This window comes from Bombus huntii, chromosome 15, assembly GCF_024542735.1.
Source record: "Bombus huntii isolate Logan2020A chromosome 15, iyBomHunt1.1, whole genome shotgun sequence".
NCBI classification, from domain to species: domain Eukaryota; kingdom Metazoa; phylum Arthropoda; class Insecta; order Hymenoptera; family Apidae; genus Bombus; species Bombus huntii.
Genome location: NC_066252.1, coordinates 4747891 through 4761257, shown reverse-complemented (window position 1 = coordinate 4761257; position 13367 = coordinate 4747891). Strand labels below are relative to the sequence as shown.

The following is a 13367-nucleotide window of genomic DNA, read 5'->3' as shown; positions in this document are numbered from 1 at the left end:
GTAAATTAGTAGCGATTTCTTGCCGACTTCGAATAATTTCACGATGGAAGAAGAACGTGGAAGCAGAAGAACGAAATATGAACCTTCGAGGAGACGAAGAATTAAAACTCGGGGGGAAAAGCAGCAGATGGAAACAGGTTAGTGGGAAAAATTAGGAAATGCAAGGTAAAAAAGCGAGGGAGAAATAAAGAGAGTACGAAGAGGGTCGAAAGAGGCGGTGATATTGTGACAAAGAAGGTTCTGTAGAAGGACAAAGAGGAAATCAGGTAACGTGTAAAGGGAGAAGAGAAAAGGAAGGGGAAAATATAGGTATACTGAGAAGGGAAGAACGAGTACGTAGTGGATGGACGAGCCGAAGAATAATGAAAAGAGACAGAGAGAGACAAAGAGTAGGGTATAATAGATGGAGAGAATAGAAGAAAATCAACGCGTCCTGCAAACATCGACGCCGAAAAGAGCGCCACGATGGTTTGGAACGTATGTAATTGCAGCGAGAAAGTGACCTACCGAATCGGGGACACGGTACGTGACACACGAAAAATTGGATAATGCGAATTGGCGGTAACAACCGGCTACCGTGGGAGGAGTAGCCGGAGTAGGGAGTAGGAGGTGGGCGGTTCCCGAATAAAATTGCGGACAACGATGTGTACGTGTCGAGGATGGGGCCGGGAATGGAACGTGGAACGACGAAAATGGCAGGCCGATTGCGTTGTAACTGGCACAGGAAAAATGCCGCTGTTAATGTATATCATTGCTGACGCGGCGAGGTATTATTTTTCGAAATATTTCGCCCCCGCATCTGCGACCTCCGATCGTACATTTTGCAAGTGACACCTCCGTCATGGACAAGTGCACCGGGAAAATTGATAATTCATCTTCTTTCGGACGAAACATTGTACTACATCTGCCTTTTTTCTTTCTTTTTTGATTTTTTGTTTTTTTAAATTCATTACTCTATGTTGGAACGAATATTTCATATATACAGCGCGTTAAAAAAGAGAGTTTACGACTTTATATAAGGTTATATTACTCATTCAGAGAAGTAACAAATGTTTAAAATCGATAGAAGTCTGAAAGGCAATACTTCTGATATAAAATCAACTATTCTTAATTATGACATCGTGGATTTGCCATCGTGAGATGCTTCTTCTGTTTCTAGACACAGACCAACCAATTTTCGATTAATAAACTGAAACAGCTCGTACTGTAATTTTTTCGAGACGACGTCTGTCACGCGAAATCGAATTACTTTCACTAATCTCGTCGAGTTTCACGGAATTTAATTCGATCGGTTGAGAATCTCTGGATGAAATCTTAACGCAGATTTCCTTGCGGTAATTTCGCCCCAGCAGCCGTCGTTGCGATTCGTTAATGTTCTTCCGAAGAAAAAGCAGCGAGTCGATAATCCCAGCAAGTTTCTCAGTTTGCGGAGAAACATTTACCTGTGAAACTGTTGTGCCTGTGTGCACAGATTATTCCAAGGCACTCTCTCGCGCGCGGTTACGTACGAACCGGGTAATTATGGAAAGTTACTGCTCTTTGATCGAAGTAAATCCGTATATTTTATTGACAAACTCTGGCTACTAACTTTTCCATTAGGAGACACTAAGGATTTCCCTACAGGCGAATAAATCCGCGGAGTGGTTCTAGATGTTGCCTCAAAGGAAGGCACTGTTAAAAATTGCGCTTAATAATGCATGTCTTTTGGTTAAAGGGAAGTTAAGGGAGGAAAATATCCGTATTTCCCAAAACTAGTTAATATTTCGGGAAAAAAGTAACGATTTATTCGTTAACGAAGGGATACACTGACTGGCGAAAGTGTTTGAATACTCGCCGTAGTAAAGTTTTACGTCCATGGTAAAACATTGTAGAACTTCATTAGGACTGTTCTAAAACACGAGTCCCATGAATATATTGGTAAAATTTGTAATCAGTTCGAAAATATCTGTATAGAGAAATTACAAGATATTTAGTGGAAACATACATTTAGTAAAGCAGCGGTGATGAAATTTCAAAATGTTTCGTAGAACACACATAATATATTCGTAAAAGATGGTTACAAATGTTCGAATACTCTACTGAGTATGTCTGTATACCTCGAATTATAGAAAAATGGAAAAACAAATACGGTGGATACTCGGTTGCTTAGAAGACACTGATTTTCTATTCGGTGAAAATCGGTCTGAAGTAAACGCGATATTAAGCGGTGAAATCTATTTAACGTTTCCTATATCGATATTTCATCTCGGAGATACGGACGATTCGGAACTTCGATTAAACTTTAATTGCTTCGCATCACCGGAAGCGAACCGCGTTGAAAATGACATTTTCACCGTATCACTTTTATTCGCTGTGATAAATAGCGCTTTTATAGCCTCTCACTTCGTTTATCGTGCTCGTTTCATTTAATGTTACTTAAAATGCCGCTTTCGTACGTAGCTGTTTCTGTAATATTTGATAAAACTTTTGAAAACCGCATCTCGCGGTACATTTCAAACGTGAAACACGTCTACTGAACTTACAGTTACAACTCTATTTAAATCGTAAGTAAATTTAACGTCGATTCTTCGTCGGTACGCTGGTTTAAAAACGGTGAAATCGATCGGTCGATTTCGATAATTGAATCGCGCTCATCAGCGGACGCTTAAAGGGAATCGAAAACAAGGGGCGAGGTTTTAATTACGTAGTTAAAATTTTACACGGGACTCGTAACGAGTGCGTGTGGCGCATATAAAAATGGGGGAAACTCGAAACATGGATGTTCGTTTTCATGTAGCAAGTATACCTCCAATATACACAGAGCTAACTCCACTGTGGCTGACCTTTAACGAGTTATTCTACTGCGCGCGATTCAAGTCGCGTTTCATCGTGAACGCTCGACTGCGATGCAATCCGATGGTCGAAATTATAAAATTGAAACAATCAATTTATCGATGCCTCGATTGCTTTTCAGTTTACGTCCGTCAGATAGAAAAGACGTGCCCTCCCAGTCCCGTCTCGTAAAACGAATTTCATTACATTCGCAATTTATCAATTTTCCCCCTTTCTTTCGGATGTTCAACGAGACGTTTCACGACGAGATCCGTATTTCTTTGATATTCCGGCTAAAAGAACGGTTGCTCTCATAAAGTTTCCAAGTACCACGAATTGATTTTGTACGCGTGTTTTAACTCGTGAGTGTAAGCGTTAATAAATAAGCGATACGAGCGTAGATCATATAAACTCGTTGACAAAGTGTTTCGTGAGAACTCGACTGCATATCTCGACCAAGAATTTGTTGCGTACTTTAATATGTCGTAAATTAGGGGATACGCGTATCAGACAGAAATACCCGCGCTGCTAAATTAAATACAACACACGCAACGCTGTGAAAGGTCGAAGGCGAACGTGTCTTAATTGTTTTAGCAAACTCCATCGAGAAACGAGTGTGGAAGTAACAGGATAGAAAATAAACGTTAGCATGCAAAACTGTAATGTGAAGAAAAAATGCAATTTATATGAAAAACTGAATTAAGCTACTGTCAAAGGTAAAAGTCGACCTTTAGCAAAACGTTGCTAGCTCGTGTCGATGTTCTCGCTCGTGAGAGTTTATACAATAATTCGTTGATTCTCTCAAAGTAAGCACGAAACGTAACGGAATGTCTGTAATATAATGCAAGAACGATAGAACCGATCAAGGGGCTCGTGGTTCTACGAGAATTTCATCGAAGCTACATTGCCTTCGGCGTCATTTCCACATCGAAGAACCAACGAATATTCTCCTACATAGCGTAGTTTCGAAAAGTCCACGGGCTATTGTCATTAGAAGAAACGACAACGAAGACGCCGTTCACGCCAAATTGAAAATTAATTGCAAGAAACTTTGCTAGAATGTTAACAGATGACGACGTGCAGAGTTTCAATCTATGAGAGACCAACGTTTCGTTAACGCAGCATTTCATTTGTAACTTCTTTTCAGTCAATTCACGTTATTCGATCCTATAGAATTCGTGACGTGATTATGAAAAGGAATTTCAAAAATTTATTCCAGCAATATTACTTTCATTACTATTTCTTCTTCAATTTAGATACGGTAATTTTATGAAATTTCAAGAAATTTGAATATTTTGTAGCGTCGCGATCAACTATTTTTTTGTTAAATTATATGAACAATAAATTATAATAAATAATAATAATAAATAAATTATATCAACATGAAAAATTATGACTTTTCTCTCAGTCGGAGAACCGTTCTTAAACACTGCGCGACGTTGGCATACAAGAAGTTCATTACGTGTTCCCAACAATTTCGCAACGCTATCCTCGCACGTCTTTCGTATCCTTCCGTTATATTTAATTCGCTGCCACCTTTCTCGAGATAGATCTCGCGTATTGTTCGCGAGAAACGCCGAGAAAGCCCGATTCCGTGGTACAAGCAACATTGGGGAAAACGTTGGTATAGTCTTCGAAATGAATGGTGGGGATGAAAGGAAACGTAGTCAGCACGGTTGTAAATTCACCTTGCACAGGGATTACAAGACTCTGTGAATGGAGTAGTTTCCATGATTATTTAATTCATCACCGGACTGGCCTTTGTGAGCAATTTTTTAAACTCAACTTCATCTTTTTCAAGAAAATTGCCACAGAATTTATTATCCAAGGTAGATCGCTGTATTTTTAATCATCTGACAATTTATCCTTTATTAGTTGGAAAGAATTTTATAAAAGTACCTATATACATTTTCATAACTCGTTTGTGGTATCGTAATTCTAAGATATTAATTAAAATACGAGACTATGCATCACAATCAAAGTTTTATTGTCAATAATATTTTCAATAAAGCTGTTTTGTGCTCACTTAGAAATGTTTTAATAGATAAAACGATAATTTCCGCTTAGAAGTCGTCAATCATTTCTCATCAAAATAAACACGGTTCCTAATTGTCGATAGCATCCTTTTTATTTTTATGAGTTTCGTCTCAATGATAACACCTAACAAACTATTATTAGGTAATTCGTTAATAATTTTCCATATCTTTTATGAAACGTCGTCATTTCGATTTCCAACAGCTTTTTTACAAGAATGATTTATGTACTCGTCTTTTATCAAGGCAACATCAAAGAATCTAAGTGAACTCGATTCGAGTTAAGTTGATGGATCATGGATAAGAATTGAAGGAATAAGCAGAAAGCACGTTGCGATCGAATCCTATGGATCTCACTGGATAATACCTTCAAAGAGACGATTTACACAGTCCGGACGCGGGCTATTTCCTTTACAAATAAATGATCAGTCTATTCCACGTAGTTTGTTTCAAGCCCGTGTCGGTTCGTATTTCCGTTAAATATTTTATCGGTCTCCAAAGTTTTAACCAATGGTTCGCACGCATCAAGTGCTCATCCTCGTCTGCTCGTTCAAAGTATAGGGTAAAAAACTTGAACAAAAGACAGCTCGAACGCTTGTTATCCATTTAGCACAGTGTTAATCCTAAATCGATGAAACACGCGATGGGAAATCAAGATTCCATTTCCCTTCGACTCCCTTTTAGCCATAGCTGTTCGTTTATTCTCCTTTCACCTATCAACACGATAGCAAGGTGTTTGGTCGTGACGCGATCCTATCTACAGGTAACCAACAAATCCACTGGAGGACATGGAACGATTGACTTAAAAAGATCTTTGTGTTGAAACCTAGACGAGAAACTTGAAAGATAATTGCACAGTTCCTGATTATTTAAAAAAATTTTTAATCATATTCGAATGTTTCACTTTTCTAGTTATAGTATATCATATACACAGATGATCGTACACAAAATATATACTCAGACCAACAGAGGATTAACATTTTCTATTTGGTCACCCAACAGAGGCGTGCTGATAAAGAAATGAATTTTAAAATTTTGGAGAAGGTACACGTGACGAAACGAATGGCCTGTGATTTATGAAACAGGTAGAATTTTATTCTTCGTCGATTAAAATCAAATTCGAGGGATTCGGATTGGCGTTGACAACCCCGGTAAGAAGTTAGAAAACTGCTCCGCCACTGGTGCTGCCGCGGTTGTGGATATATCGTTGCCATGTTCAAGTTTCGATTGCAGTTAGTAAGTGGAGAGCAACTCGTGCGCCCGCGCCTCGGAGAAAATTGCACGCTGAATTCGTCTTAGTTTCCATACACGAATTTCCTTTCCTATTTGTCACAAGCGTAGGCGAGGCTACTTATTTGTACACGTCCGCGTAGCCATGCACCACGATAGAACGCAACTGCGCCTCGAATCTACCAGTCCAGAGGAATGATCGATTCACTTAGAGGGTCAGCTTGCTTCGACGAGACATTAGTCGTCGTGCTGCGTTTCTAACTCACCCCTACATACACATACATCGTTCATGGATACACACACCAAGGTTTGCTGGAACCTGATGTTGCGACTATTCTGTTACACGGGACCAGAGGACGTTGGCAAACGTCTCTGCAGAACGTTCCGCTGTTTGGCGAAATCGACTGGTGGCGAGATTCGATATTACTCCGTCAGAAAAGTAATTTACGGCGTCGTTCGGATTTCATCTGCACGGTCTTCGAAATCGAACGATTCATAAAGCGAGATAAAGGCCGCTCGCCGTTTTTTCTCCATACATACAGATTTTTTCTCTTGTCAAAACACACAGAAGGGGGGCAACGGTTGTCAGGTTTCCGTTTTATCAAATCCTCCGCTCCCTCTTCCTCCCCCCCCCCCCCCCCTTCTACCGAGTTTCGCTGCTTCACAACGCTGGCAGACGGAGCCAACTCTGGTAGCGATGTAATTGAGTTTGAAGCGAAAGAGGATGGAACTTTGAGACAGTTTCGGCTGGTAAGACAAAGAGGCAAGTTTAAAGCTTCTGTTAAAAGCAGTTTACACGTCTGCCGGCCGACCTGTTAAATAGCCTGGTCTCTTGTCCCTTCCAAGATTTTGCTCCCCTTTGAGAGATAACGTCGCCATTAAATTTGTAACACCTTAAAAAAAGAATTGTTCTGAGACATTGTTGCGTATCCGTATGGGTGAGTCTTTCATAAAACACAATATAATTTCCTCATGAATTTATTACGATGTTAGTGTTATTTCTATCTATCATATTTAATCGAAATCAATAGCTCTAACACCAGCTGTATTGTCTGAAGCTTTGAGAATTTCTGATAATTCGTATCTTCCCTTTCATTGCATTTTTAACGTATTATTTTTCCCAGATAGAAAATTCAATTTTTCAACCCTCTAGAAAACTCGCAGATTTTGGTTAATCGCGGTAACCATTCTGCTCTTAGATACATCCGTACCAGTGAATAATTTCGTATTAAAGCATTTTAACGTCGCAATTGGCAACAAATCACATCTCTTAGCGTTTCGTTGAGCTCGTTTGAAATTCTCACTGCGACAACGATTTCTCGGCGGAAGTTTCGACGAGAACCAGCGCGCAGATAACCGGTCGGACGCGTCACTCAATGGTGCGTGCGATATCCGGCGGAAATGCCGGATAAATCTGTCGGCAAGAGAGTGGCCGGTGTGATGGCGGCCGAACGATATCGGCGCGTACACGCGCCACCGAAATTTAGCATATCTATTCCACGCTCGGACGTGAAGTGCCTATCGAGGTCATTTTTTTGAACTTCGTTTCCGATCGGCTGTCATAATTGCATCGCGCCGATTGACGCAGATTCGAACATTGCGCCGAATATCGCGATGCTTCGAAGCCGCTCGAGCGTCATTAATGGGATTTCAACGGGGCTGCACGGACCCGTACGCGATTTCAGGACAATAACGGTTACGGTTACGATAATGGGTAGCGATAACGACGACAGAAATAGCGACAGCTCTATTTTTGTCGAGCTCGCGACGCAATATCGCTCTAATCGCGTCAATATCGCGCAACTTGGGGACGATGAACGATGTATCAGAGTCAGCATTGTAACTAGATTAGGTTCAAATCTGAGAACGTCTAATTCAATATTTCGTTTTATTTTAAAGACGAATTTTATTATTATTTGATGTTTCGTGGCGAACAAGGTACTAATTGGTAGAAAAATTAAAGAATGTTGTTTGTTAGTATACGATATTTAGGGATGATAGACAGTTTATGACAGTCAGCACCGTAATTCAATAAATGCAATTCAAATCAAATATTTTTACTGTCTAATATAAAGACAACTAATTTTATAAATTCTAGTTTATATTCAAATTTTATATTGTTTGATGTTTCAAACCGAGCGGAATACGGATTGACAGCGAAAGTTGAATTTTATTGATATGCGACACTTATCGCTAATCTATGAGAATGCAATTAGATCATTGAAACTATTCTTGTTACAAATCTGAAACTACCTAATTAATCATTTTATTTTATACAATCGTTTAATTTTATATATTTTATATTGATGTTACTCGATGGCTGTCGGTAAAAAAACATTTAACGAATTCGGCTGTTTGATAACAGCTAAAAAGTTCGCCGTGCAATGTGAAACACGACAAATGTTATTGTTATCGCGGTGTTTTGAAGCGAACGAAATACAAATTGGTAGCAAAAGCTAAACTTTGAAGTGGTGCTCGTTGCGCCTGGAAGGTGCCAGCAAACAGCTGCAATCGAGGTTGATCTACGTAACACAGAAGCGTAATTTCGAACACGTTCGACGAGCTTTGGAAAAAGAAACGTGTTGCCCGTAAGTTACAGCTGACTCTCGAGACCGATCGAACTCGTTTCAAGAGCGAAAGCATCGGTGGGAATGAAATTTGTGCTTGGTCCCGTCGCAACAGCAAATATTTAAAGATTAAAAGGTCGGCGAGCATTTATTGTCTGGGGTGTAAAGTGACCCGATGCAAGTGACGGGGAGCAATTACCGGCGTCAAATGTTTGCGCGGGTAGATAGTTTAATAACGATGCAGTCACTTTATAATGCACAGCTAATGAAAATATTCTTCGGTCCTTTGTTCACCAGTCTACGCAAGATTAATTCAAAAGTTTCGCGACTCGAGAAATTTCTTCTCTACTGTCACGCGGGAAAATTCCTTAGCTTGGAGTACCTCGTTCCTTTTTTATTTAGTTTGAAATTTTAATACAAGATAGCGAGGCACAGTATTAAGGTTTCAGTTACTATGCTTTATAGTAACGTGTATGATAAATTATATTCTAAATTTCTTAGGTAGCAGTATCTCTCCTTTTTAGTTTTTTTAAGTATTTCATCTTAAACTGAGAGAATTAGTAATCGAGTCTTTAGTTATATGTTCATAACATTTGGCTTCAATTCAAGGTGGCGAGAGTAATAACCGAAACTTCAATCACCATACAATTTACGACTGTGTATGGTAAACTAAACTGTATACTAGTTAACAAGCTGCAACTTCCAACACATGGGGCGGGAAATTATCTAAGCTACGTCTAGTAGTCTAATATCGATTCGCCATGGTTTGCGAAAATTAATAATTGCCATCTATCGACAAGTATGCGGCAGCAACAGCTGCCGAGGGTAATATCGAATTAGCAAGGAACCTTGAATGGAATGGAGGAACAAGAATTTTCGATGGTGCTCGATGTAGATGGAATATTCGCGGAAGGTTGTCCATGTTCCATCGACCACAGGTGGCAACTTCATTTATCAGGAAATAGACGACATCGTGGAATTTCTTTGTTGTTGATGACGAATCACGAGAATTGATCGCTGTGCCTCGAAGAAATAAGTCAGCAGGTTTCGCCTTAGACCACCTCGCGGCATTATGAAAGCAGAACGATAATATCTTCGGGGGTTGTAAGCTCGAGGGGCTGGAATCGTTACGGCGTTGCGTGCGGTAAATAGATAAATGTCGACTTGAAGTGCATGAAACGGCACGGCGAAGATAGGGCGCGCCGAATCGAGAAAATGTATTACCACGGAAATAATTTGCATTTAGATCCCTCGATATTTCAAACCAAAGACCCGCGTCCCACTGAGTTTTGCAACTCTTGTGAAAATTCCATGCTTCAACGTTACCACGAATTATTTTCTACCGACGATAGAGAAACTGTTCTATAGTTGATTTGGAACTGAGAAATTTTCTTTGTTTCTTATGGCATGGCAGGATCGTTGATTCATGAGCAATAATAGCTTTAATTCTACTGTCTGATCTTTCAATTTTTCATGTATCAATCTTTAATCTCAACTTAAGAAAGGATTTTTAATGGTTTAAAAAATCATTACGAGGAGAATTAGATTAATGGTAGGTTTAGAGTTTCTTCTTGTATCTCGATAGCTATTAACATATCATAAACCCACAAAATCTAGAGCGGGCAACAAATAGCGTTGCCTTGTGTTTTGCCTAATTCGGATAACGTGTGAATCGTTCTAGTATTTTGAAGGAGGTCAGTTATTTGTGATCTGCAAGAACAAACTTATATAGACCGATCAAATAGTATCCTCTCTACGTCCCAATTAATTCACACGAAATTAAGTCAATCATCCTAATGAAAAGGTCGTGAAAATCTTGAGAAAATTATGCCGAGGGCTCGTGACGAAATTAACGATATGCTTTTGAATGTTTAACGATTTATTCGAAGATGACGAATTTAATATGAAACGTTTCTCTCGTGTTTTCAGCGATCATTCCTGGATCGTACATCAGACACTATAGCGCCGTTTGGTACGACACGGCTGCTCTAAGGGAACATCGCAGCAGAAGTCGTCGTGACACTTCAGCTTCCGGGCATCCGGGAGACGCGACGCTGAATCTACGTCTTCACGCTCTCGACAGGTTCGTAAAACCACGTACCGCAACGAGTGTATATGCAGGAAGAAAAAGAAATCTGCCAGTAATGGTAACGCGGTCAACAGGGGAATGAGAAACAGGTGGGAGGGGGAAGCTTTATCGAGGAAAATTCCAGTTTCTCGCTGCCGTCAAAGGCGGAATAATCTATGGTCGAACGGTCGTTTTACCGGCACGTGGTAACAGAGGAATATAAATTTTCATTTCGGCTCGACGTCAACGAACAAACATTGGCCGTGATGTATAAATGATCATGGTGTTAGGTAAACTCGGCCGAACTCGGGATTTTACTAAAAATCTAGAGAATATTCAAATTTCTTCCACGACAAGGTGTGAATTAGTACGTTTAGTATTGTAGTACATTTAGTAGTACAATAGATTCTCGCGAAACTGATTCTTATGGGATTGAGTGTGTGACCGTGTGTGGGATTGAGTGTGTAACAAAAAGTCACATATAATTAATATAACGAATAAATTGATCGTGCAAGTATTTCGATTGCAAATCGTTCCAAAAAAATAATCAGTATCTCGTAACTGCCATATACATTTTTAGATCGCTTTCTAATCCTATCAATATAATCACAGTTGTGTTACACTGCTAATGAAACTTCAAAAGTTTTTATAGAACATATAATGGAATATATAATAGAACATATAATTTATAGAACATGGATATGAAAGTTATCTATGGCAAGTGCGTACCCAATATGACGATGTCGAATGTGGTATATGTAAAATGATTTTTCTGTAGGTCAATTGTTTACATCTCGATAAAAATATAATCGATTAAAGTGGAATCAGATAACGGAGGTTCTACTGAATTCAATTTAAAATAGCAGAGCCGCGTGATCGTCGATCGTTATTTGTCTGAAAGAAAACGTAATTTTCTACTTGCTCGTACTTACATGAACATCGATTAAGAAAAGTTTCGCTGTTTCCAACGCGTTAGTGCCACGATGATTTTCTACGTGGCACCGAAGTAATACAAAGCAAATGCTAGTAGCTTAGCCCGTCACGTTGCAAAGAGGTAATTGTTTTGTGCACGTAGAAAGCACTTTCTTGTGAGAGCGCAACTTTCAGGACCTAGTTGGGCCAAAAAAGCTGAATCTTCTTACCAACCGAGACCTGTTTCATTATATTTCGTCCGGACCAACGCGACTGTCTGAAGTTGCGCGTGTAATTGAACGCGTCAGTAGTTGAAACGAACCACTGCGAACGACAAAATAAAATATGGACCAAAATGGTGGAATACACGTTCGGAAAGAAATCTTTGATATTTTGACATAACACGGAAACGTTTAATTTTATAGTTGTTACTATTTTATAGTAATCTTTCATTTATGCTATTTATATCAGGAAAAATTGCACGATCGTTACGCAAATAAGATTTCAGTAAAAACGGTCAAAGTTGGTCAGATGCATTAATATACCGTTTCATCCGATATAATCAATCTCGATGAATTGCTATATTCATGAATTCACGTTTAATAACGATCACGACGATAAATTAAATAAAACAAGAGTTTAAATTATTATTATTATATTATGCTTCAAATTAGCGTGATATGTACTTAGCGTGGTCGCAGTTGCATAATAAGTCACTCTATATGTTGGAATGGAATGGTATGTGACAAGGAGGAATAAACGAGGCAATAGATGTACATAAAGAGAGAAACTTGAACAAATTTCCATAATTTAACAATTAAGCAAATTATAGCGTCGAGGGTAGAGTACCATAGAAAATCAATTAGAAACATATTATAATGTAACAGTTGCTGAACGAATGGCATGACGTAATAGGTAGATGGATGTTTGGGCTCTTGTATGTTCTCTACATATGCAACTATCGTCAGCCTTATGTGACACTGGTTCGACACAGTAGCCATATGCCTCGTTGAGCATCGTGATACACTGTCATTGTGTTGTCAGTGCCATCGACACGAGCCCTCTAAATCTCCCTGTTACACTCAAGAGATGCGACAGTTCTGTTTCACTGTCGCTGAACCGTTCTCTGTTATACGTGCTTTTGCCTTACCTTTTCTAAAATTTCCTATATACTGAAGATCACGGGGAAAAGTATTAATGATCATCTAGCAGTTTTAAAATTTACTAGGTTGTCGTTCAATCTCACTTTCAAAATTTCATTCCCTTTAAATGTTTCAAAATGTTGCTCATTTTAATATACAGACATATATGTACGATGTAAAAACACATTAAAGTCAGAAAATCAACAATCCTTTATTCCCTTTAATTCTTTTATCTCATAAATTCTCTTTCATTTATCCATTGATTCATCATTTTCTCTATCGGTTCCACTGTTTTTCCATTCCTCTCTGTATATTTGATTTCTTATCAAAGCCATTCTTTACCTAACTCCGTGACATCGATTTTATTCTGCTCCCATCACTCGTCACACGTAGGGTAAAATAAATTCAGTTTTTTGACCTGTTAGTTTATTCTACTTCTTCCATTCACGATCGTCGATGCATCCGCATCGATTCCTTCGACTTCGTGATGGAATCGAAAATACTTGGTCGATACGAAGCAGAGTTCCCATTCGAGTCGCGGATATCTGGCACTCGTGCGTCGATTCTCCTTTTGATTCAGCCTCGAAGATCGAGGGAAATCGCG

At 39.2% G+C, this 13367-nt stretch overlaps 1 protein-coding gene across 2 annotated transcripts in view; it reads left to right on the top strand.

The window, feature by feature from the left end:
- The window catches only part of LOC126873697 (disintegrin and metalloproteinase domain-containing protein 10-like), a 164254-nt gene that overhangs the window by 31020 nt on the left and 119867 nt on the right, over window positions 1–13367 (top strand). For both annotated transcript variants that reach the window (XM_050634826.1, XM_050634825.1), the window contains one exon: window positions 10571–10724. Coding sequence is in view for 1 of the 2 variants with exons in the window: in XM_050634825.1 (XP_050490782.1) it covers window positions 10571–10724 (154 nt within the window). In the remaining variant the exon portion in view is untranslated. The remainder of the gene's footprint in view (window positions 1–10570; window positions 10725–13367) is intronic.